Genomic DNA, 25,124 nt, shown 5'->3' on the forward strand with positions numbered 1-25,124 from the left:
GATTGATTGATAATATTCAATACCTGCCTCCATCTTTTGATATGCAAGTTTACCAGTTTAGGCGTTCTGTGTGGTTGTTCGCATGTAAGCAGATGTACATGCCGTCTTCCAGGGTTTCTGTTAACCCTGCGTTCTTTCCGGCATCCGCCTCCAGTAGTTAGATATCACAGTCTGTCACCTTGACTTGATTGTCTGACACCGTTTAATCTCCAGCTCGCTTCATTCCACATTTGTTTAGTCAGCAACTCATCAAAGAATACATGCAGTAGAAAGTGAAATGGAGGGCGATAAGCTAATCTAACTCAGCCTTATTCAGATTGTCGTGAAAACACTTCCAGCCTACTTTTGACTATCTACAAAAGAAATAATATATAAAATCGCTTAACGGTGATCGCCGACATTTTGACTGGACTATTCTACCGTGGGATAGGTGATTAGCCTATTTCATCCCATCACGTAATCTTGTAATGTTCTCGATTTGGGATTTCGGGCGTTACGTTTGTTGACATCCTTTTTCATGGTTAGCATCATAATCGTGGTCATATAACCTTATAGCACATATGATATATGATAAGCCTTTATATTGTTTCTTCTCTTTACCTAACAAACGGTATGGAGGATGTCTCAACAAAATGGGACACCTCCACCATCAACTTCATCAACGTTCCCTATGTCTTCACCTTCATTTTGGACTGAAGCAGCTGCCGTGGCTTTACCTTCACCACCCACTAAAATCAAGCGACCAAGAGAAGAGTTGAGTTCACCTCAATCAGATTATACAACGATATTTCAAGATGTAACACATGATGACGAAGCACTAGAAGAAGTTAAGCCAGAAATCAAAAGGGGTAGATATGATTCACCTTCTAAATCAAGTTCAACAACCCTATCATATCTACCTAAAAGATCAGATTTCTTAGATTTAGGTATGATAGATGATCCACATTCATATCTATCTAATCCAGAATATGCACCTAATAAATTTGGTGATATTGGGGATTATATGAGAAAGAAAGAAATTAAAGTACAAACTCAAAATCGTGATATCGCTTTAGCTTCAGCGAAAGAAGGGATTAAACAGATTTTCAATGGATTATCATTTTATATCAATGGTAATACGAATCCACCGATGGAAGAATTAAGAAAATTGATTTTACAAAGAGGTGGTGAAGTTAGACCTGTTCTAAGAAATAAAGGTATGGTAAAATTCATTATTGCTCCAATGTTAACTCAATCGAAATTTAATCAATTCAAGAATTATAAAGTTGTAAGAGAAGGTTGGATCACTCAAAGTTGTAAAGAAAATAAATTATTAGATTGGACAAGATGGAAATTACAAATTATTGGTGGTTGGGAAGAAAATTCAAGAAAAGGTATGGAAGGGTTTTTCAAAAGTCAGCAAATCCCTTCTCAGCAGGAATTTGGAGATGAACTAGAGCCTAGTCAAAATAGCACGGAAGACACTAAAGAGGAAGTACTACAATCAACGCCAGCAGCGAGTGATACCAAATTATCGTCAGGCAAAGTAGAAATACCAGAGGCTCTTCAGCAGACATTACCCCCAATTCAGCTTTCGACTGCAACGCAATCGCTTCTTGCGCCTTATCGGCCTTCGACTATACCCATAAATCCCCTCAAATCACCTCAGCCTTCCGAATCCCTCCATAAGCAGGAGTCACCTTCTCCGGCACCTCCATTACCGGCAAAAGCACAGAAATCGGAGAGCCCTTGGGAGTTTTATCATTCAAAGGAGTCGAACGAAAATGCAGCTCAAGCGCTTAAGAACGATCAATGGCGAATCAAAAATACCGCTGAAAGAGGTAATGAAGGTGGTTTCATTGATGGATATTATCAAAATTCTAGGTGAGTTGTTGTACTGAATGTTTTCTTGAATCAAGCTGATGTATATCGCGGTATGGCAGGTTACATCACTTGGCAACGTGGAAATCGGAATTGAAGGTACTAGTTGCGGATGCACAAAAACGTTCAGAAGAATTGTCTTTATCAATTCCATCATCAGAAACTATATCACCTTTTTCATTTGCCAATTCGGCTTTACCTTCAACGCGAAATATCAACAATAACGAAATTGCTGGCGGAATAAGTGAAAAGGAAAAGGTTATTTTTCATGTTGATTTTGATTGTTTTTTCGTTTCTTGTGGTTTAGCAACAAGGCCTCATCTGAAAGGTAAACCTACTGTAGTTTGTCACTCTCAGGCTGGAAAAAATGCAAGTAGTACCTCAGAAATCGCAAGTTGTTCTTATGAAGCTAGAGCAAAAGGTGTTAAAAATGGTATGAGTTTAGGAAGAGCTAGAACCCTAGTTGGTGATGGACTACAGACTATACCGTAAGTCTGATGTAGCTTGCAAATTCCGCGGTCGTGCTTGACAGCTGACACATCAAGTCTCTAGCTATGAATTCGACACATACAAGAAATATTCTTTAGCATTCTACACTGTTTTAATGGGATATGCAGATGATCTTCAAGCTGTTTCTGTGGATGAAGCATTGATAGATGTGACCAGTGCTGTCAATGCTAGAGCTATGGCTCCAGAGGAAGCTATAGATGAGAGTGAACATGTTTCCGGAGTAATTGATGATCGCTTTGATAACGACAATCCACTTTTGTCTGCAAATCGACTCAACAACCGACAAATCAAAAGAGTTCGTGATCCTGCAGTCGAAGTAGCTGAAAAGATAAGGGACGAGGTAAGGAAGCTCACTGACGGATGTGAAGGTAAGTTGGCATCTCACGTCATATTCAATACCATATGTCTGAATATGTTTCTGGTAAAATAGTATCGATTGGTATATCACATAATATCTTGTTATCGAAATTAGCTACAAGATCAGCAAAACCAGCAGGTGTAGCTCACCTCTTACACGAAGATGTATCAAACTTTCTGGCTCCCTTAGATGTCGAAGATTTCCCTTCAATAGGTTACTCAATAAAATCGAAAATCGAAGAAAAGTTCGGTTCATCAAAAGTATCGGAATTACTAAACGTAAACAAATTATCATTTCAACGTGTTTTAGGTCCGAAAACCGGTGAAATGTTATTCGGTTATCTAAGAGGTATAGATGAAAGGAAATTGGAACCTGATAAAATCAGAAAAAGTATAAGTGCTGAGATGAATGTAAGTCCCAAGACTGTAATCTTCAATCATCAGAGGAGTACTTAGGACCTGATATCTTTCACTAGTACGGTATCCGGTTCAAAAACTCTGAACAAGCTGAAATCTGCGTAAATGATCTTGCTGCCGAAGTTGCCAAACGAATGAAGAATCTCGCTGTCAAAGGTCGACAGATAACTCTCAAGTTGATGAAACGACACGCTGAAGCACCCGTTGAACCACCGAAGGTCAGTGCTTGCTTTACTTCGAAGTTGTGAGACTCTGATTGGTGCTATAAAACACACTTGAATGCTGACACCACATGCCCCCCCAGTTCCTCGGACATGGATGGTGTGAAGCTTTCAACAAATCCGCCGCTATCTCTGGACCTCGTGGTAATCCGACAGATGATCCGGATATCTTAGGTCGAGAAGCCGTCAAATTGCTTCGTATTCTGAGTTTAGATCCGGTGGAATTGAGAGGTGTGGGAATACAAGTCACTAAGCTAGATACTGAAGATAAAGATAAAGTCAAAGAAAGGGAAGCTGGGCAAAGGATGTTGAGCTTTCAGACGAAACCCACACCCAAACCGAGTGCGAAAGAAGAATCAGCTCAGGTGGAAACACCGAGATTCAAGAAAATCAAGGAAACAATCAATTCACCTATTCAGGAACCTGAAGCCCACAAAAAGACTCTGTCACGATCTCCAAGCCGCTCGCCTTCGGTGCACGAAAGAGCGTCAAAATCGCCTACACCTCAACCCGAAGCTGGCCCGTCTCGTCTACCAACAGATGATAGTCAAGAAGGTATAGATCCTTCATTTTTAGCGGCTTTACCGGCATCTTTACAAGAAGAGGTTAAACGTGATCATGCCAGAACCAGAGCTCAAACGCGCTCTACTAGAGCTGCATCGGAAAAACTAGTTTCGAATGCTCCCACCGATACAACACAAAATCGAGCTACGACGGTATCGCCTGTGAAGAAACAACATTCGGTCGCACATATAACAAAACAGTTGAGACCTAAGATGAAAACTCAAATGAAATCTAATCAATTAGCTGATAGACCTTTGTTTAGCGCGTGGAACAAAGCTCAAGAAAAAGATGAGGATGATTATGAATTTGAAGTTGTTGATTTAAGTAAATCAGATCCCAAACCAGCCGAAGACCATGCTCAAGAGAAAATTGGAGGATATAAAATATCTGAGATCAAGGAATTAGGTTTAGACCCTGAAGTAGTTGAAGCTTTACCTGAAGATATGAGAAAAGAAATTATTGAAGAAGAAAGAATGAAACAGGGTAGAAGAAAATCATTACTGAAACCTGGAAATGGATTCAATAGTAATCTCAATTCAAGAGAGAAAGGTATAATAAGATCACGTCAAAGTCAGAATCAAGGTTTTTCATCAAGATATTCTAGAGGTTTATCATATTCTGCTTCACCTACCAAGGGTGGAGGAAGTAGAAGTGGCTCATTACCACCATTACCCAATGGAAATAATCATAATTTATCATCAAAGGAAATTTTAAAATATACAATCAAAAAATCCAACAAACCAGCTTTGTTCAAATCAACTGAAATTCAGGATATCTTAAATGTAATTGAAAAATGGATTGAATCTAGAAACGGAAATGAACCAAATAAGAAAGATATTGATAAAGTTAAAAATTGGTTATTAAAATCAATCAATTCTTCTACTTCGTTAATTGGTGGATTAGAAAGATGTTTAGAGATGTTAAGGTTTATGAGAACAATCTTAAGAGAAAAATTTCCTTTACAAGAAGATTATATCATAAAAGCTAATAGCAATAATAAGGAAGAAGAAAAAAAAGATGATGAAATAGTAGTGGAAGACCAAGATGCGGATGGGGATGTGGATGATGAGATTAGCAATGAAAATAAAGTAGGTAAAATCTGGTGGAAAGTTTGGAAAGGTTATAAAGATGAATTTCAGTCTAGATCAAAACAGATTTTAGGTTCTGAGATGAAGATTTAGGAAAAGGGACATTTGAGTAATTAGTACAATGTTGACATATATATATATATATATAACATAGATCGAAATAGATTTTTTGTTTTTTTAGGTTGTACGTTGTAAGGTTCTTGTGATTTTGTTGTTATATGATAAGAGGAATACCTTTTTGCCTTTTGTATGTTTGTTGTAAAAGTACCGTATCCAGATAGATAGACACAGTACATCATATTGCCGTATTATTGCGTCAAAACAGTGACAGCAAGTGTAGTGAAATATGTTATTGACAAGCACAGTTGTTATGCATGTCAATGGATGTAGGAGACACAAACCAAATATAAAAGTTAAGTTACTTTACAAAGTTGTATCTTGTTGTTAAAAAACTTAGACATAGCGGAAAAGAAGAGTTATTTACGAGCGGAAAGAATTGGGAATGACTTTTGAAATGCGATATAATTTTGTGGCGTTTAAATACCGTATGAAAAGGTTCAGTGACATTATCTCTCAGTGTCATATCACCCTTTAAACACACCGTTTATATCCTTTTCCTCTTCCTATATTCATCCTTATCATCATTATCATATTGATCATCATGTACTCTTTTCCTCTTTCTACTACAACTACCAATTGCGCTCCAAATTTCACTCCGAGTTATTCTTGGAATATCTATTTCTTCTGTCAAGCAATATCCGCTTTGGGTGAAAAGTAAACCCATGGTTTCTGACCAAGATTTCCAACCTTTGAACGAGTTCCATCTAATATCTTGTAACTTTCTCAAGAGAAGTGTTATTATTACACCTTTTTGAGTATGCTTATATTCTTCTAAGTGTATTTTGAGAACTCTTAACAAACTATCCATGAGTTGTCTGTCGCTAGTTTGAATCAAAACCCATAATATGTCTGGTGGTGTGTATCTTTCAATCTGTTCTTGATATGTGTACCCGAACTCGAAGAAAGGTGAAACAATCTTTGAACCGTCATAATGCTCTAATAAGGTGTTGATAGATCTTGAGAATGCTTCATCCAGTGAACTATGATAGAAATACCAGGGATATTTGTCCGATAAACCAACGACTCTTGATAAGTTCTGTAAACCTTCGTGAAATAACTTGGAAGGTGGAAAAACGCCACATAATTTAGCTAATGCTTTTGTGACTGGTTGTGGAGATGAATGGCGGATGATCTAGAGTAGTGTGGAAAGATGGTTACATCATGTTAGCTTACTACTACACTAGCATTCCATCAAAGACGAGCCACTGGAAATTAGTAATCACAGACAAACAACTTACACCATCTTCCTTACTAGAAATATCATCGTAAAGCATGCTGATCTCATCATTTATACTGACATTCTCTGTAGCATTGAGATTGTGTACATCGACACAAATGTCGGTTTTTGCAGATCTAGGACCCCAGGGATCTTCCTTGTTGCCATCAAGCGTAATTGTAGGTTCTTCGATGATATCATTTACTTCCACTTCTTCTTGGAAAGCTACAGGTAATATGTTTATTTGAGAGTGTGTTTTCTTGACGTTGTGTTGCGACATTTTTATAGGAGCCAGTGCTTGTTCGATTAACTTGAATTTCTTGGATTCTAATCTAGCGGTGTTTGTTCTTGATGTTATTGGTTTTCTGGGTAGAAAAGACGGTAATGGCGGAAGGAGCTTTGTGGTGGAAGCCATACTTTTTTTTTGCCAAGAGATTGTAAAGTCCCCTGAGCCTGTTTTAGATGAATTGCGAGGTATAAGTGTGCATGAGTGGGATGCCAAAAGATCAAGAATGAGGATGTACCAATACTATATCATAGTATTGCACTGAAAAATCTCAACAGTTTAATCGAGATAAAAAGTATGTGGAAACAGAGGAAAATGACTGAGTGGTGTATTATTACAATGTTAGCAAGAGGAAGATAAACAATCTAAACAATCCATGTTGAGTCAACTTTACTGTACCTTACACTACTCGTACAATCATGCAATCATGATAGGAGGAATACATCATGACTCATGAGCCAAGTTGATTGATCGTCTGTATACAAAATGGGGGTGTATGCGTATATGGCACACAAACTATTCAAACTGTATTTCAGATTCCCATCAAACTGACACAGCAACAATGTCAAGCAATAAATGACATTCATACAAGTTTGATCGTGTGTTTTTACTCTTTTTTCTTTATTTGTATCTTATTTGTTGTTACAGTAATGTTTTCACATTGATAATAATTTGTTCTATCAATTGATCTTGTAGTTTTTCAGTCTCTCTTGTACTCATAGCTCATTCAGCTTCATCTACATATAAGCGTAGGAAAACCTTGATTGTATATCTTGTTGTCATCTTGAGGTTGAGAAACATGGTTTTTGGCGGACCAAAGAAAATGGGAAACCCATGCGATAACTTCGAGCCTGAACGGTATCTTGAAACCTACCAAAAGTCGACAGCCTCATCAACGTCGATATCAGGAACTTCTCAATCTACTACAAGGATGAGTCACTTTGATTATGACAATTGTATAGAACCGGAGAAACCATTTTCACTCGACTTGATTGAACTTGGCCAAATTGATTTAAAGAAGAAGTCTTTATATTCAGTAGAGACAAGCTCAGTTTCGTCTTTATCAACAGTGAGAACGGAGGGAGACAGAGATTCAGAAGGGGGGATTGATAGGTGGATACCTCTGAAACCCACAATGCTTTCATCCAAACCAACAAAGGCAGACTTGGACCATAAATTTGACTATGAAGACTCCCTGAAAAGCAGTGATTCGAATATGGCATTTCGGCTTCAGCATTCATCACCTGTCAGTAAAAGAGAATACATACAGCAATGGCAAGGTGAACTACCCGACGAAAAACCTGCAGAAAAACCCGAAGGAAATCAACTGTGCCTTTATCGTGAGCTCAAAGATCTAAAAGAACAAATCAGATTTCTGAATACAGTAAGTCTTTCTTATATTTATTTTTTTTGACTAAGTAAAATAAGGATGTGAGGCTTATACACAAAGCTTGAGATTTCTCCATCGTAAAATACTGAATCGTTGACTTTATCGACTGACCATGATATCGTTCATATGCTTAGTATACCGATCGACTGCTTTCATCCGTCTGCACTACATCAATAGTACGATGTTTGAATAGGTTGTGTGGGCTCTTTTCACCTACTTGGGAGTTTTATTCTGTCCTCAACGATTTATCAAAAGTTACTGGCACGAAAAGACCCCAAGATTGGTTACATGATACTAATTTATTAGATACAGCGATAGCTAAATGCTTAAGAGTTACTCTAAATCAATATGACGATGTCAATCCCATTGATATCAATCTCGATCTGAATATAGACAATAATTCAGAAAGATTAGAAAGATTCACACCACCAGATGTTTTGTGGGTATTAATTCAAACATGTGACTACCATATCCTTAGTTCATTAGAAAGCAATATCGAATTATCCTTGAAGATTACCAGGAAACTTACGCAAAGATACATCATCTTATTGGTACTCCTGAATAGGATTAGATACCCCACAAAAGGCGAAAGTGAAGTAAGTAGAGATTCAGGTAATTTTCAATTCTGGGCAAAACATCAAGCGATGATGTTTACTCAGAATTATTGGTTATTGAATCGATATCAAACATGTTCTGGAAGAAACAGTAAAATTAGTCTAGATGATATAAAACTAGTCATCTCCAAAGAGACTAAGAGACTGGATAGTTGTATAAGAAAAAGGAAAAGGAGTCTATCCAGCAATGAAGAAGCACACAGATGGCAAGAAAGAGAAAGTTGTATCTCAAATAGATCGTTGAGTAATAATCAGGAGGATATCGACGTAGACATTGATCGATATAACAAGAAATCCAAAAGGTTATAGATCCCCGATCTGGAGAAATTAGGTTCATAACCACAAGCACCAAATGTACTTCGAGAACCCTTTGTATAACTTGTAATCTTGCTGTGGTGAAATTGTCAGTAGTTGCAATTGTCATTGTACAAGAGATGTCCAAGGGCTCCTACTTCAGTACCTGATCAACTTACAGGCGTGCACGATATTGATTTTCCATGCGTACTAATATATACTATACTTGACATTAAGAACAGTACATACTACTTTAACCACCCACAGAACCCATGGCTTTCTTCAATCTTGATCTCAAGACATCGTCTCTATTTTGAGTGCCTGTAGTGATCCCGGTGACACCGCCACTCGAATGTATATTATCTTCATGGTGATCGCTTCTTTTCGAGTTCGAATTTCTTGATCCTACCCTGTTCATACTTGTACCTTTTCCATCCACAGGTGTTGATTTGACTGCAACCGCAACTGCTGGAGCGGGAGCTGCTTTAGCTTTTAAAGGGGAATTCGGTATATTCGTAGGCGTAATCTCACGTCCTCCTCCTGGTGTAGTCGCGGAAGAAGGTGGTACGATTATAGGTGGTTCTTCAATTGATTTGATCTTTGTTACTGTTTCGATCAATACCGCTCTTCTTGTCCATCTTCTACGTCTGGTGAACTACGATAGGAACATCGATATAAGCTTCGAGACTACTCCTTGATACTAAGGAGGAATGCTTACCTTTCCTAATCCACCTTTAGGCCCCATACCTTCCCATTTATTATCACCGTAAACCCAACCATCATTATCTGTTGCGTCATCTTTTTCAACGATAACTTCGCCAGGTAATGGTAATTGAACATTCACATTACTTGGTAAATCGTGATGATCATTAGTTGTATGATGTGAATCATCACTCGCTTGAGATGTTGTTCTTTGTCGGAAACTGAAATTACTTGTATCTGACGTTTTCCTTGGTGATGATCCAGCTTGATTATTTGCTGATGAAGATGATGAGGAAGAAGTAGCATTTGCAGCTACTGATGCAGTTCTAGCTTTCAATCTTTCTAATCCTTTTGTGAACGCTTGTTCTGCTATGGATTGTGCTCTTGCACCAGGTGATAGAGTATCTTCACCAGTAGCCGTTGGTGGTGAAGATCCAAATGTTGATATGAATGATGTTGGTCTACTTGATGCTCCACCTGAAGTAGTATTACCAGTGTTCTGCGGTTGATTAGGAACAGTAAATCCATGTTCATCATCATGATGTTGTGGTATGGTAGGTGAAGGAATAGTTTGATTTTGTTTTGCTGATCCTCCAGTAGTGGAAGTAAGGAGAGCGGCTGGACCTTGTTTGACTGTATGCCAATCATCGTCTAACCATTTCCAATTTGATGTTCTTTGAACTTTGGCTTTTGGATCGTTTACTGTTGGTTGAGGAACTATTATAGAAGTAGATTGAGGTAAAATGAAACTCTGAGGTGGTGAAACAGGTTGTAAGTGATTATCACACCAAGAAGGTCGTTCTTGTGGTAATAAAGCTGAAGTCCAGTCTAAACCCATCCACCATCTTTGATTTTCATGTAATTCAAATTTAAAGTAAATTGGCTGTTCGACCTTTTCCATTTTTCCCTCTTCATCATCGTCTGCTATAGCTGACTCAGAAAGGTTCGATTGAGATAAAGAAGACATTTTTGGTTTTAAAGAAAATGCTAGAGAGGGACGACGTGATGTAGTCCATTTTGATTTTACCCAACCTAAAGGTGAAAAATCTGTAACGGAAAATTTGTATGATGATTCGGGTGGTGATCCAAACGTAAATAAAAATGCTAACGCTAACGATCTTCTTATAAACAATGATTTCGATAATAAATTAACTATATGTGCTAAAGGTGGTGAAGGTAACAGCAATACTATTGTGCCTACCATCCCTAGTAAAGTTCGATAACCTATAACCTGACCCAACATGAGCCAAGTTACCCATATAACGATCAAACCTCTGACTAATCTTAAAGAACCAAGTTGACGAAATCTTTCATACGAGCTAGTGATTTTAGGTAAAGGTGAAGGTGGAAGAAGAGCATATATGGCGTTTATATCTGATAATGTTATAATCAAACTGTCGGATGTTGAAGGTTCTACAGAAGTATTCTTTGTCGGTTGTTTTGTTGAAGATTTCAGACGAAGAGTGGAAAGTGGTATGAAAGGTATGAATATCAGAGCTGGTAGTAGATATCTGTATTTGCAGGAGATTTTAATCAATATAAGTCTACCAAGGCAAGTAATGAGGTATTTGGATTGGCTCCGCGAAAGGGTTCTTACCTGAATGCATGACCTGAGGCAAGACATAATGACCACCAGGCTCCAATGACCATCCAGCTTTGTACCCTTCTGCCAGTTCTCCAAAATAAGATTTCTAGCAATACTTTAAAAAGAGCTATTGGTCTTGCAAAAAGGACGAGAAGACGAAGGCAGGGAGCAGGAAGTGAAGAGACTAAGTCAGAAGATTGGAGGATGACAGGCTGTGGATGTTCTGATGACCCCGCATGAGGTATCGAGGTAGTAGGTGCCATTGCTGATGGGCTATGTATTCTGAATCCCCATACCTATCGCTGATAGATTGATGCCTTGATAGACAAGTAAAGAAACGGAAACCCAGTTAATTCACCTTGGTCGGCGTCATAAACGACGTCAACGTCACCGAAGGTCTTTTTTACAAGATTAATCATAATTAATGCATATGCTCAAACGACCACCCATGTATCTCCTACCCGACTGCCGGAAGTGATCAACGGAATCAAATTGGTATGCATCTTGAATGATGCCCCGCTTATTCAGGAACGAAAACAAATCTATTAAAGATTTTTTTGAATTTGAGCATTTTCAAGCGGCAACAACAACAATAACATAAGAAAGCTCAATAATTATCAATGAATATATAGATCCCTCTACTTCCTCCAATATCGTAGGAACAACACTAGACCTTCTCACACAGCATGGCTATAAATAAAACAACAGTGAAGCAAAGTCAAGAGCATGATGGTTTGGTGTTAGATCCCAGTGAAGTGATGAAAGCCATGATGGCAGCTCAGAAAGGTAAAGGCAAGGAGGTGATTCCTGATAACGATGATCAAGAGACCAGTGAGGATGAGGGGTCGGAGTCTGGCTTTCAGGATGATGATGATGATGATGATGATGATGATGATGCAGAAGAAGAAGAAGGTAGTGCTGGAAGTCAAGATGAAGAGGATAAGGCCAAAATGTCGAATGACGCCCAAACAAAATCTCATCCTAAAAGAGCTAGAAGTATGGACAGTGAAGAAGAAGAGGAAGAAGAAGAAGAAGAAGAAGAAGATAGTGAAACAGATTCACCTCAACAACCTAGCAATATCGCATCTACCTCACGTATCAACTTACAATCACGAATAACGAACTCTAATAGTGGAAGGGCAACTCAGCAGAAGGTCAAAGTCGATCCATCAACTGCATTTTCGGCTGATCCTAAACCCTCGGAGGACACAACTTTCGCTTCTCTTGGATTATCACAACCGCTCATAAAAGCTCTATCATCTATAAGTATACTTAAACCTACCGAAATTCAATCCGCTTGTGTTGGTCCCATAATGTCAGGTAGGTCAATCGCGGGATCGAAATTCGCACAATCAGTAGAAATATTAGCTGACATTCAATGTTTAGGGAGAGATTGTATAGGAGGAGCTAAAACTGGTAGTGGTAAAACAATGGCATTCGCTTTACCTATAGTAGAAAGAATAGCGAGGGATCCATTCGGTATCTGGGCCGTTGTACTTACACCTACGAGGTAAGTAATTTATTCAGCTCGAATACATCTCACCAGATAGCTAAATTCTTTGCTTCGATCATTGCAGAGAATTAGCCTATCAATTATCTGAACAATTTTTAGTAGTTGGTAAACCATTAGGTTTGACGACGGCAACTATTGTAGGAGGAATGGACATGATGACTCAAGCACAGCAGCTGGAAGCTCGTCCACATATTATAGTAGCTACTCCAGGAAGATTATGCGACTTATTGAGAAGTGATGGAATGGGTCAGGGGAAATTGAGCAGAGTAAGGACTTTGGTAAGTCATCGATTTCATTTTCAAAAATGGTCACAATTTTCCCAAGCTCACAGATCATGTCAATTGATTGTAGGTGTTGGATGAAGCGGATAGACTTCTTACACCTACATTCGCTCCTGAATTAGGATACTTGTTTTCTCAGATACCGCCTAAACGTCAAACATGTCTATTCACCGCTACAGTCAGTGAAGCGATTGTGGAATTGGCTAATAAGCCGCCTCCGCCTGGGAAAGAAAAGCCATTCGTATACAGAGTAGAATCAGAGTAAGTTTATCTACATATTCAATATACACAGGTAGCGAAGCTCATCTTACCCATCTTTCACAGTACAATGACGGTATCGAAATTGAAACAAAAATACCTATTTATCCCATCACAAATCCGAGACCCATATCTACTTTATTTACTTCAACATCCACCTGAAGACATTGATATAGCATTGAGGGTTGATCCAAAGAAGGCACAAGAGGCAGAAGAGAAAGATCGACGCCATAATAAGAAGGGTCCAAAGAAGAGAATCAGAAAGAACATCATGGGCGATGAAGATGAAGATAATAACAAGAATATACCGTCAACGATAATATTCACACAAAGATGTGCTACAGCACATTTACTACATTTACTGTTGAATCAATTGGATATATCGAGTGTAGCATTGCATTCACATCTGACACAACCACAGAGACTTTTATCTTTATCGAAATTTAGATCCCAGCAAGTTAAAGTTTTAGTGACGACAGATGTTGGTTCGAGAGGTTTAGATATACCTGAAGTGTCGATGGTGATCAATTGGGATTGTCCGAGAAAATCAGATGATTATATACATAGAGTAGGTAGAACTGCAAGAGCAGGTAGAGGTGGTATTGCAGTTACAGTAATAACAGAAAAAGATATTGAATTAATCAAAATGATTGAAAATGATATTAAAACTAAATTAGAAGAACTGAATTTACCGGAAGAAACTGTTTTGGAAAGTTTGAATAAAGTTGCTTTAGCTAGAAGAATGGCTACTATGGTGAGCAAAACTAGTTCATTTTCCCATCTGATATAGTTCGACAGGCAGGCCCTCGATCCCTAGCCATTTTCTTGCGGATAGATGAATCGCTAACTTGGTGAAACAAATTTACAGGAAATGCATGATTCAGGATTCGGTGAACGACAAGCTATAAATAAAGCTAAAGCTGTGAAGAGAATGAAAAGGGATGCGGCTTCGAAAGCTTCGTGAAGATCCAATACGTCGATGGTGCTGGTTCTGGGCGAATAGTTAATTAGTTCTGTAGTGTTTGCTCGAAACGCTAACGCTTGTGGCGTTCCTTGACTATATGCATATATAGTACTTGATTTGTGAACAAAGTACAGCAAGACCGCAAATTTGCGATTGATCAAACCTTGAATCAGACTGGAACTCGTCGGCCTCTTTCCGGAAGTGTTATGCTACACTGGATGTTATAAGCTGTTTTACAACGCTAATGATCTGGAATCCGTAGTCACGGTCAAAATTGAGTTACTTGCAATACATAATCCAAGGAAGCGCTCTACTGGTGATAATACAACAGCGGATACAGCAATACTCTGCAAACGGCTGGAAAGTTTAATAAGCTTGATAACGGATGAGATCTAGCTTACAATAGGAATGCATCGTGATCATGCATATGAACTATGCATGTGGACAATGTAGAGAACCCGTCGTTACAACTCAAGGTTGGCTTTACAGTTAATCTATAACGAGTTTTTGTGGCAATCTAACCGAATGTTATGTATTTCACTACTTCTAAAACAGATGCAAATTTTTCAAGAGATTATGGAACAACATTATGTTTGAGGATTGATGACTTGAAGATAAATTCTAAATTTTGAATTGATCATGATTCCCCACCCGATGAATCTATCAAGATAACCGCTTTCTTCTCAATTGTACTGCTATCCTTTTCTGAATATTTGTTGAGACATTGACAAGTTTCCTTTGTTTCGGTATTTTGACTGGTGAATTGATCATTCTCAAGATGATCATGTTTTGAGTGTGGCTGAGTGACTGGGGCAGAGGAGTCACCAAGGTAGGTTATAAAATCATGGGTCAAGGTGAAGAGTAGTATGCCTATAGCTATTCCAACTGGAAGAGGTTATGTCAGTGATCGGGTTTCAAGGAGCGAGTCGATTTCTGATCAACAATTAACAGAACGGTCATTGTGTGTGTGGAAGGGAGGTAAGGGGTAACAAAAAATCAATCGAAACTTACTAGCTAATATCAATAGATCCCATACTCTCCTTCTTGTAGTAAAATCCTCCTCAAGCTGTGCTAACAGATCTGATAGGAGTTCGGACGACCTGATATAGTATTTATTTGTTGTCAGGGGCATCGTTGAAGAGGTTGAGAAGAATGATTGCTTATAAGGTATAGGAATAGGTGACATGTTAAGAAACAATTTAACAACAACAATTCCTGATTTGTTTTTGAAAACGGCTTTGCTTTTCTGTTACTGTACCGTACGAAATGTGCACTTTTACAATCTTGAGGGCGAAAGTCAGTCTTCCAAATTAGTGATCAATTTATATTCATTACCGATTTCATATCGGAGCATTCTACATGCCCTGCCACAATTTGTTATACCATCTCAATATGAATATCTGTACAAAGGAGTTCCTTCCTTAGCTAGAATCACTCGATCCGAAAGCTGAAAGGCAGGGGGGAATGGCTTTCCCCGTCTCCGTGAAAAACCACGATCAAATTCCTCTAAATGACTTCTTTCCAATGTTATTCTAGTCATTCGCACTTTTTGGAGAACAATGGACTTGCGATTTTAACCGCCAACATCGAAGCAGTGGATTTCTTGGCAAAGTTTGGCTACATCATTGGACTCAGATACTTGAACATGTCACTGAAGAGGCGACTTGACCACAGCTTTTCGAAACCAAGGCAAGCGATTTTGTGTTCACATGGTGCTTCCACTGGCATAACAAAGTGTTTCACGGACATTCCGCAGTCAGGAAACAGAATCAGCTCACAAATGATCATAATTAATCGAGGTTCACCTTTCAAATATGATGAGTGGCAGAGACCCCTTTGTTCCCGTTAGTCGTGATGTGTATCGATGAATACACTGCTCATACCTTTACTGACTCAGGCAAGGTTTTATCCCTAACGTAGCTTTTATCATTCCGTTTGCGACCCAGCAAAGGATTTCAAAGGAAATCGACTTCTTTGTTGGGCGAAGGGATTCAATGTTTGGGTCCTTTACAGCTTTAAGGTTACTCCGACCGAACCTACATCGGTTCAAAAACATGTGATCCGCCTTTGTTGTTTTTGGCGCTCATGATAGTATCCTTTCTGAACAATCTACTCGGGATTCTGCATGTCAGGTAAGGTTATCAGTGATAAGTATGTTATATCGACCTCAAATTGAAGGAACAGCTGCGCACTGCGTACTGACTGAGAAATAATAATACATAATCTCCGTTGCACACCCGCCACAAGTCAAGGTGATCCCGTACGTGTGGTGCAAATAACTTCCGCCGGACTATGTTCGGTTTTTCCTTTCTCTCTGTTAAATCAGAACGCATATATATAAGTTGAAGAAATGAAAAATGAGAATTGCATGACCAAGTAGATATCAAAACAACAAGCGTTACAGCTTCCTTCGAAGAGGATAGATACATATGATATGAAGAGTGATCAACGTGTGTAAGATATCAATACCGGAATACCGGGCTTGATGAGGAGATCTCGGTCAAAATTACAGTCTTCTACAGCTAGGATTAAGGCACCAGCACGACATGCGTTTTTTCAGCCAAAACTCATTCACTCAACATGTTACTTCCAATCTCTGATTGTTGAGATTATATACCATTGATTTATGTTTAGAAGTTCTCTTCGTCTTGTAAAACTACCTCATATCACTACAAAGTATAGCAAAATGGCTTCCAGTCAATTAGAACCAAATGAAAAAGGTGTGTTCACAGCTCAAGGAAGATAAGCTGAGCTTGGTACAGGATAAAATCGCTAAATCAATTTACTCAAATCTCTAGTCCTTATCGGATGTATCGGTGGATCAGGTTTATATCACCTCGACAACTTGACTTTCGTGTGAGTGTTTGGTTCAGTCAGTTGACGAAAGATATGATTGAACATCCTTGTGGACTTCAGTCAAAGAAAACGGGGTGAACCAAAATAGCTGAAGGAATTTTTAACTTGAATAGTAAAAAACTTGATATCACAACGCCATGGGGAAAACCATCATCACCAATAACGATATCATCATTACCTTCAGGAGATTTAATTGCATTCATTTCAAGACATGGACCTAATCATACAATCACACCCACTGAAGTACCTGGTAGAGCTAATATAGCAGCATTAAAACATATTGGTGTAGAAGCTATTGTAGCATTTTCTGCAGTTGGTTCATTACGAGAAGAAATTGCTCCAGGACATTTCATCATTCCAGATCAAATTATTGATAGAACAAAAGGTATTAGAGAAGATACTTTCTTTAGAGGTGAAGGTGTTGTAGTGCATTCAATGTTCGGTGAACCATTCTCCAAAAAATTATCAGAATTCATTGCTCCAAGAGTTCAAAAGATCCTTAGTCAACAAGATGGCGAAGAAGTCAAAGTACATACGGGTAAAACTGTTGTCTGCATGGAAGGTCAGTGCATTCTCCCTGATATCTTCACCTCACTCTTCGCAATCTATCATCATTTCGTGTAATGTATATTTCCAATTATACTTCAAACAACTAAATTCGCTATTCATCTACAGGTCCTGCTTTCTCTACTCGAGCCGAATCACTCATGTACAGACAATGGGGTGGTGATATCATCAACATGTCTGTTATTCCTGAAGCTAAACTTGCTAGAGAATGTGAACTTGAGTGAGTAATCCACCCTTTGAACTTTCGTTTATAATGGTTTTAGATCTCAACTAAACTGAATCATGTCTAGCTACACTCTTATCTGTACCTCAACTGATTTCGATGCTTGGCGAGTCGGAGAAGCTCCAGTAACAGTAGAGGAAGTTATCAAAACCCTTCATACCAACGCTGGTAATTCCAGAGCTGTTGCTGCTGGACTTTTACAAGATGTTCACAATGTCGTAGCTGAAGGGAAAGAATTAAACGAAATCAAAGGTTCAATGAAATACGCTTGTATCACTAGAGTTGAGGTGAGTTGCGATTGACTCATTCTACCATCATCTTCCCGTTCTCCTTTTGCATGAGATACAGCTATCCTTCTCGTCTCTTAATTACCACTTGGCTAAGTGCACCATTGCAATTTATATGGGATTGCGCCTTCCCATCGATTTGGTTCCTCTTTTCCCCAATTATGCCTTTCCTTACATCCATACCTACCGTTGATACTGTTGCTCTACTACCCACATAGGACATGAAGCGGAAATTGTTTACTAACAACGATGAATTCGCTTTACTTCAGTCTCAATCCGAAGCTGCCAGAAAGAAGTTCTCCTATATTTTACCATACTTCTCTTAATTGAGCATAAAAATAGAATTACATGTAGAAATGTAAATAGAAAAAGACGGATAATCGGACTTAGTCGTTTAGACCAATGCATAGATTACTTAATCTCAACTTGCAGCTACACTTGTGGTCTCATCAGCTACGAATATTCACGTAAGACTCAACTAATATTCTCGGTTCTTCAAATAAAACATACAGTGAAATAATTTCCCTTGTTCATAGGGTGTTGTACACCCTATTAACGTTTCTTCTAGTCTGGTGCTAAGCGATATCCGTTATCTGGAATGTAGGTGCAGCCCGGCATAAAGCTATAGCCTTCCGCTTTGCTTATCAAAATGTCATGACCAGTAAGAGTACAAACACAACTGTATAGGGTAGCTCACCTTTATCTGCAATTTATTGATTACGCTGCAATACTGCCAATGAAGAAGATAGTTTTTTCACATTCACTTACTAGCGAAAACGAACCGTGTGACATCACAAACAAGAAGATGAATATGTCTAAGATGATCCCCTCTTGTCAAGCAGAACAAGTCATGGCTCAAACACTTAGGCGTTGGCGGTCAACGGTAGGGAGGTATCTCTGCGCGTATTCCAAAATCATGTGTTGCTCATTCGATACTGCGTACCTTTTGTATCGCTTGATGTCTTGCATCTACACAAATCACATTCCTCAGCATGAGATTTTTGGTATCACAAGCATATGTTTTTAGATGTGTAGCTTTCCTATACCTCAAACAACCTTCCTTTAACGCGTTACGATCCGCCACTTCGGCGTTTCAGTCGGGAATTACTGATACAATCATTCATTGCCGATCGCACTTGAAAGGTTTGTTTGTCATACGTTAACCTTCATTCACCTTGCTTTCTTCCTCTTTCTTTCTGTTTCTTTCTCTTCATATCGCTATTATATATTTCTCTACAGTCGACGTCAGTCTGGGTTCTGGAACACAATTCAATAGATCAAAAAGCTGAGAGAGCACTAAAAGCGTTGACGAAAGTAACAAAAGTCTGGACACCTCTCAAAACCTCATTTTATCCCATTTTTCAACCTTTTTCTCCTTCTTTATATAGGTTAGTATACTGTTAGATGGTATTTTATCGGATAGGAGCATCTTATTAGCATATTTGTTATTCATTCTTTCATCCCCCAACATCAATACTTCATTATCATTACGATCACTTAGTGTTGCAGCGGTTACTTTTTCGGTGATATTGTCTAATAAGACATTCGATCCGGGTTCATATAAGATTGTTTATGCACATAAACTATTCTTCTGTTCATACATAACATCGTCCTATATCGTTTACGAGGAATCACTTACCCTTGCAGCGTAGAAGCAAAGTAAAATAAAATAATTAGTTATTTGGATTGATTGACCTCTATACTAGAAGAAATAGAACCCAACATAATGTCTTACCAAAATTATCCCTATCAACAACAACAACAACAAGGAGGAGGGTATTATCCTCCTCCACCGCAACATGACCCTTTTCGAGCTTATTATGCAGATCGATTGAGACAATTAACGTTCAATTCTCGTCCTATTATCCAAGATTTATCAATGATGGCTGGACAACAACGCGATCAAAATAATTGGGAAGGAATGAATACCGTTGTTCAAGAAATTGAAGAGGCTACACTTAGGGTAGGTTTGCACTTCGAGTCTTCTGCTTTCGTCAACCAGAGTTGTAGCTCCAGAGAATCGATGTTCCTATCGATATGTATATGGGGAAAGCACATAATTCAACTCTATAGCTTGACGAAGTTGTGCAACAATGTTATAATGAATAAAGTACTGATGATTCCTTTTTTAACCACTGCATCGTGATTCTATCTTTTTATAGGCACTACCAACTCAAAAGTTACCTTTACTGTATTTAATCGATTCGATCTCCAAGAATATTGGTCCCCCATATACAACACATCTACTTCCACCTATAATACCAAGGTTGTACTTGAGGACTTACAGGGAAGTTGATGGAGTTACGAAATCAAAAATGGAAGAAATGATCAATTTATGGAGAACTGGTGGGCCAAATAGAAGTGAATTGTATGGTCCTGGTGTTAGAGAACAAATTGAAAGAGATATTTTCGGTTCTTCATATAATGGAATACCTCCAAGAGGAGCAGCTGCTGGAGGTTTACCACCACCAGGTGAAGTGATTGGAGGAGGTGGAGGATTTCCAAGTCTACAACAAGTAAAAAATACTGTTCAAGGTGCATTAGACAAAAAACAAAGAGAAGCCGCATCAAAAGCATGGGATATGGCTACAGGTCAACAAGTTAATGCGTTAACTGGTATCCTAAACTTACTAAATTCAACTAATGTTTCACCACAAGAGTTGGTTCAGATAATGGAACAAGTCAAATCTTTAGGTTTAGCTCCAGGTACTTCGATACCTAAAGCACAACCTACTCAACAATCTATCATTCCTTCTCAGCCGCAACCGAGAATTCAACCGGGATATAATGGTATCCCACAAACTCAACCACCTTCAACTCCAAATTGGGGCAATCAACCTCAACCAATCATTCCACCTAATCCTTCCCTACCTCCTCAGCCTTACTTAAATGCTCGACCACCTTTCGCTCCTAATCTTCCTACTCCTCCTCAAGCTAATCTCGCTACTCCTATACCAGGTTCAACAACACCTATTCCAATTTCTAACCCTGTTGTAGCTCCTGCAATCCAGATTCCTGCTATTGCCAATTTACCTATCGATGTATCGAAAATTCTTAGTAGTCTCAACAAATCAGGTGTAGTAAGTCAATCAAGAACACCTGAACCCCAAGTCACACCTTCAACACCACAACTACCCCAAAAATCTAATTTAGAGAGTTATGAGGATATCATAATCAATATGAACATTACTTTGCAAAACATTGATCTGAACGTGTGAGTAATCCTATTATCTCTAACAATCACTGTTAAAATCGATATCCATTCACTCTGATCACTAACAACGAGTTAAACAGTCCGAATAAGTTGTCCTTTGAACATTTACCTCATAGATGTAAACAATGTGGAATGAGATTTGCAAGTGATGACCAAAAATTCCAAGCTCATATGGATTGGCATTTCAGACGTAATAGGAAAGAACGTGAATCTGCTGGTAGAGGAGCGCACAGACGATGGTTACCAAGAGCAGAGGTAAGTATTATTTACGCAAAAAGCGGTTATGACATGTCAACCTAACAGATGATGTCTGCCATAGGAATGGATAAATGATACATATTCGTCGAATGAAGCTGGGCCGTCTACAAGTACTTTACCCGGATCTCCTGGTAAAACCGGTGGTGCAACAACGATATCTGCTGAAAGAATGTTACAACTGAAACAAAAATGGGCAAAAGTACCTCAAGATACTAGAAAAGCAACATCAGTGTGTCCGGTCTGTAAGGAATCTTTCGTAAAAGAATGGTCTGAAGACGAGGAAGAGTGGATCTGGAAAAATGCTTTGAATATCAATGGTACCGTAAGTCAACTGAACTTTCTGCTTAATTCTTTTATGCATGAATTAGTTTACTAATGCTTTTATTGGTTGTTCACAATTGGATAGTTCTATCATGCAACTTGCAGAGCAGAACAACTATCTGCAATGAGAAGATTGAAAGGCTCTGATCCAAATAAGAGATCTACAAGTGGTAGTCCAAGGCTTACACCTCAGCCGTCTGATCAAACTCAACCATTATCACATCAAACACAGGTGAAAACTGAACCAAGCGATAATAATACATTATCTGTACCTCAACCCACAATCCAGGTTAAATCTGAACCTGCCGATCAAACGTCAACTCCAATTAGTGCATCACCAAAAAGTCAATCGAAGAGAAAAGCGGAAGAGGAGGAAAATGTACAACGATCGGGAGATGGCTCAGAAAGTAAAAGAGTGAAAGTTGAACCTAATTCTGGAGATGCTATCGATAATGTAATGGGACAAGTCGATCAAGTGATGTTAGATGCACCTAATCATAACGAAAATGATGAACGTAGTAGCAAAATACCTGATCCAATTGATCAAGCAACAAATGAGGAAATCAATTCAACTCAACCCGAAAACCAAATACCAGTTGTACCTAATGAGAATGCTCAAATCCTGTCCGATAACGCTATCAAGATTGATGAAGGATCACACGGCACAGGTGACACTGATCGAGTTTTTGGTATCGTCAACAAGGAAGAAAGTCAGAATGAGCCTTTCCAAACAGGCGAGAACGGAACAGCCGTCACTAAGGATATAATTGGTAGTAGTGAAGCACAAGAATCCACCAAAGATCAACTCATCGACACTGATATTTCTCTTCAACCTTCATCGGATGCTTTAGGTGAGGCTGCACAAGATGTGCTAGAAGTACAACCCTCGACAACAGTGATAACAGAACAGCCTGTTGCAGTAACGTCGGATGAAGCAGTTTAAGGGTGAAGTTGGGGCATATGTATCCAATATATCTATATCTGTATGGCAATCGTATCATACATCAAGCATTATTTAGTCCATCTGTAGTGTCCATCTAGCATTATGCATTCGTAGTATTTATCGACGCCGGAAAAGGCAGCATGATGAATGCATTTAAACAGATTTGATTATTCAGTGAGGTACGGTGAGACGATGAATGCGCCACGAAGAGGATTGATCTTACTGAATTGACGCTGGTGCATCATTTGTATGTCGCCGGTATCCGATTCCAAGTCATCGTCACTTTTGGCTGCTCTTACAATCTTCTCCTTTCATCTTTTGTTTCTTCCACCTCTATTGATACCTGAACTTCTCTTGCTTGTTGTATATAAATCGACGTCAACCAGCAGTAGAAGCTCGATTACGCTGTAAGGATGCGTTTCACTTCAATATTGGCATTTGCCGCTTCTCCTTTCTTACCTCTAGTACTCTCAAAATCATATCAAGCTCAAGAACCATTACAAGTCTATCTATATCCTACACCATCTCAACCTTCACTTTCATCTCATCAACAACAAAATGATGTACCTACATTATCAGCATCGCAAGCTAAAGCAGTTTTATCACATCATTTAGGTGAACCATTAAATGATTTTGATGAAATTCCAAATGATGAGAATATGTGGTCTCACCTACTTCATTTATGGAATAATGAACAAGGCCAACAAGGTAAACCTAAAGTTGTTGTAATCAACGGTGGTGTTTCACCTCAAGGTAAGTTCAGTCTCACCTCAAAGTGCTCAAATCTAAAGGGGATATACAGTACTTGCAAATATATCAGCAGGAACGGATATTTGGCTGTCGAACATGTTTTGATGAGCTAATTGGTTATTCTTTACCATATATAGACGTCTTACCAACCACTTTACCCCATCAGCCCGCTTTTTACATGAAAGATGATATCACTACTAATAACTTACTTTCACCTTATGTCCAACAAGCTAAGAATCTACTTGATAATATCCTAAGTGAATTACCTGATGTTGTTAAAGGCTTCAAAGACGTTTTCGAAATGGCAGGTACAAGTGAGTTAAATGTTTCTTCTATCGCTTTCATTTTCTGCGATCCTATGATATTCATAAGAGGGTATCTTGCCTCCTTGATACTATCACTCCCGAAAATAACACTTCCCACCTTTGCGATCGCAATAACCAGCTCAAACATGATGTAATATGCAAAACTGACAATTATCATTCTTTTCACTATAGAAGCAGCTTCAGTCTTAGGTCACGAACTTTCTTGCCTTACAGCTTTAGCCGATTCTATACCATGGATCAACAACAATCAAGGTTCATATCCTTGGGAATCAATCACCATCTCAGGTTTGAAAGATGTCAGAAAAGGTGATGAAGTTTGGGAAAATGGTAGATTAGGTCTTAAAGCTGGACTTGAATCTGTGAGTGTAGTCATCAAATTTCACCAAAAAATAGATGTCATCTTATCTCTCGTCAGCAGGCTGGATGCTCATTGTACATTGTATATATGTTTACTAATTAACGTGTAATTTATAGATGACCCAACCAAATTCACCACCATTGCTCTTGATTATCAGACCATCTACTTCATCGACACACCTTACTTCAAGAGCTTTACCTATAACTCTTCAAGCTAGAGCTAACAATACAAACTTAGCTGAAACATGTTACTCTTCAAACGAAACTTGTTCCGAATCGACTTCATGTAATGGTAGAGGTATATGTTCATTAAAAGGTAAAAATAGTCAAGGTGAATGTTGGGGATGTAAATGTAGAAGTGGTTTTGCTGGTGTAGAATGTCAAAAAGACGATTATTCTGTGTAAGTCAGATTTTCTTGAGTGCACATCTATCATGTCTCTCTTCACAACGACCTTGATTTTTGAGATGCCTCAGCATTTCTTCGAATCCGCAATACTAAGCTAACATCACATCCTCTTCGATTACTTAGACCATTCATCATTTTGATCTTCTCCACTTTGCTCCTCATCGCAGTTGCTATGGGATCTATCGGACTTTTATACACAGTCGGTGAAACCAAATTACCATCTACTTTAACCCTTGCCGTTGGGGGTGGAGCAATGAAGAGAGATTAAATTGTTGGCCAAACAACCACTATAATATAGAAACACCGATATGAGGTGGTAGTGTTCGGGGAACACTTTGATGTAGTGCTTCGTAATTTGCATGCAACACGCAAAAA

At 38.7% G+C, this 25,124-nt stretch overlaps 8 protein-coding genes across 8 annotated transcripts; 6 read left to right on the forward strand and 2 right to left on the reverse strand.

The window, feature by feature from the left end:
* Positions 1-619: 619 nt before the first annotated feature.
* L201_004231 (uncharacterized protein) lies at positions 620-5,110 on the forward strand (the record flags this gene model as incomplete). Its single annotated transcript, XM_066219976.1, has 6 exons — positions 620-1,863; positions 1,923-2,348; positions 2,413-2,738; positions 2,801-3,138; positions 3,204-3,362; positions 3,449-5,110. The coding sequence occupies 6 exons, from the start codon at positions 620-622 to the stop codon at positions 5,108-5,110; spliced, it is 4,155 nt and encodes a 1,384-aa protein (XP_066076073.1).
* Positions 5,111-5,621: 511 nt separating this feature from the next.
* Positions 5,622-6,768, reverse strand: L201_004232 (uncharacterized protein; the record flags this gene model as incomplete). Its single annotated transcript, XM_066219977.1, has 2 exons — positions 5,622-6,269; positions 6,376-6,768. The coding sequence occupies 2 exons, from the start codon at positions 6,766-6,768 to the stop codon at positions 5,622-5,624; spliced, it is 1,041 nt and encodes a 346-aa protein (XP_066076074.1).
* A 1,006-nt stretch (positions 6,769-7,774) lies between these two features.
* On the forward strand, positions 7,775-8,594 carry L201_004233 (uncharacterized protein; the record flags this gene model as incomplete). Its single annotated transcript, XM_066219978.1, has 3 exons — positions 7,775-8,023; positions 8,164-8,468; positions 8,516-8,594. The coding sequence occupies 3 exons, from the start codon at positions 7,775-7,777 to the stop codon at positions 8,592-8,594; spliced, it is 633 nt and encodes a 210-aa protein (XP_066076075.1).
* A 596-nt stretch (positions 8,595-9,190) lies between these two features.
* On the reverse strand, positions 9,191-11,487 carry L201_004234 (uncharacterized protein; the record flags this gene model as incomplete). Its single annotated transcript, XM_066219979.1, has 3 exons — positions 9,191-9,592; positions 9,656-11,150; positions 11,237-11,487. 3 exons carry the CDS (start codon positions 11,485-11,487, stop codon positions 9,191-9,193), a joined length of 2,148 nt encoding a protein of 715 aa, XP_066076076.1.
* A 423-nt stretch (positions 11,488-11,910) lies between these two features.
* Positions 11,911-14,240, forward strand: L201_004235 (uncharacterized protein; the record flags this gene model as incomplete). The annotated part of the gene is made up of 7 exons (XM_066219980.1): positions 11,911-12,024; positions 12,088-12,544; positions 12,611-12,734; positions 12,802-13,015; positions 13,089-13,279; positions 13,343-14,030; positions 14,145-14,240. 7 exons carry the CDS (start codon positions 11,911-11,913, stop codon positions 14,238-14,240), a joined length of 1,884 nt encoding a protein of 627 aa, XP_066076077.1.
* Positions 14,241-16,926: 2,686 nt separating this feature from the next.
* Positions 16,927-18,499, forward strand: L201_004236 (S-methyl-5'-thioadenosine phosphorylase; the record flags this gene model as incomplete). The annotated part of the gene is made up of 6 exons (XM_066219981.1): positions 16,927-16,960; positions 17,039-17,096; positions 17,210-17,658; positions 17,772-17,883; positions 17,954-18,173; positions 18,443-18,499. 6 exons carry the CDS (start codon positions 16,927-16,929, stop codon positions 18,497-18,499), a joined length of 930 nt encoding a protein of 309 aa, XP_066076078.1.
* A 1,400-nt stretch (positions 18,500-19,899) lies between these two features.
* L201_004237 (uncharacterized protein) lies at positions 19,900-22,909 on the forward strand (the record flags this gene model as incomplete). The annotated part of the gene is made up of 5 exons (XM_066219982.1): positions 19,900-20,136; positions 20,336-21,387; positions 21,468-21,642; positions 21,707-21,967; positions 22,052-22,909. 5 exons carry the CDS (start codon positions 19,900-19,902, stop codon positions 22,907-22,909), a joined length of 2,583 nt encoding a protein of 860 aa, XP_066076079.1.
* A 413-nt stretch (positions 22,910-23,322) lies between these two features.
* Positions 23,323-25,017, forward strand: L201_004238 (uncharacterized protein; the record flags this gene model as incomplete). Its single annotated transcript, XM_066219983.1, has 5 exons — positions 23,323-23,662; positions 23,797-23,973; positions 24,157-24,344; positions 24,460-24,743; positions 24,873-25,017. 5 exons carry the CDS (start codon positions 23,323-23,325, stop codon positions 25,015-25,017), a joined length of 1,134 nt encoding a protein of 377 aa, XP_066076080.1.
* Between the last annotated feature and the right edge of the window lie 107 nt (positions 25,018-25,124).

The sequence above is a fragment of the Kwoniella dendrophila genome, chromosome 5 (genome assembly GCF_036810415.1).
Source record: "Kwoniella dendrophila CBS 6074 chromosome 5, complete sequence".
Lineage (NCBI taxonomy): Eukaryota > Fungi > Basidiomycota > Tremellomycetes > Tremellales > Cryptococcaceae > Kwoniella > Kwoniella dendrophila.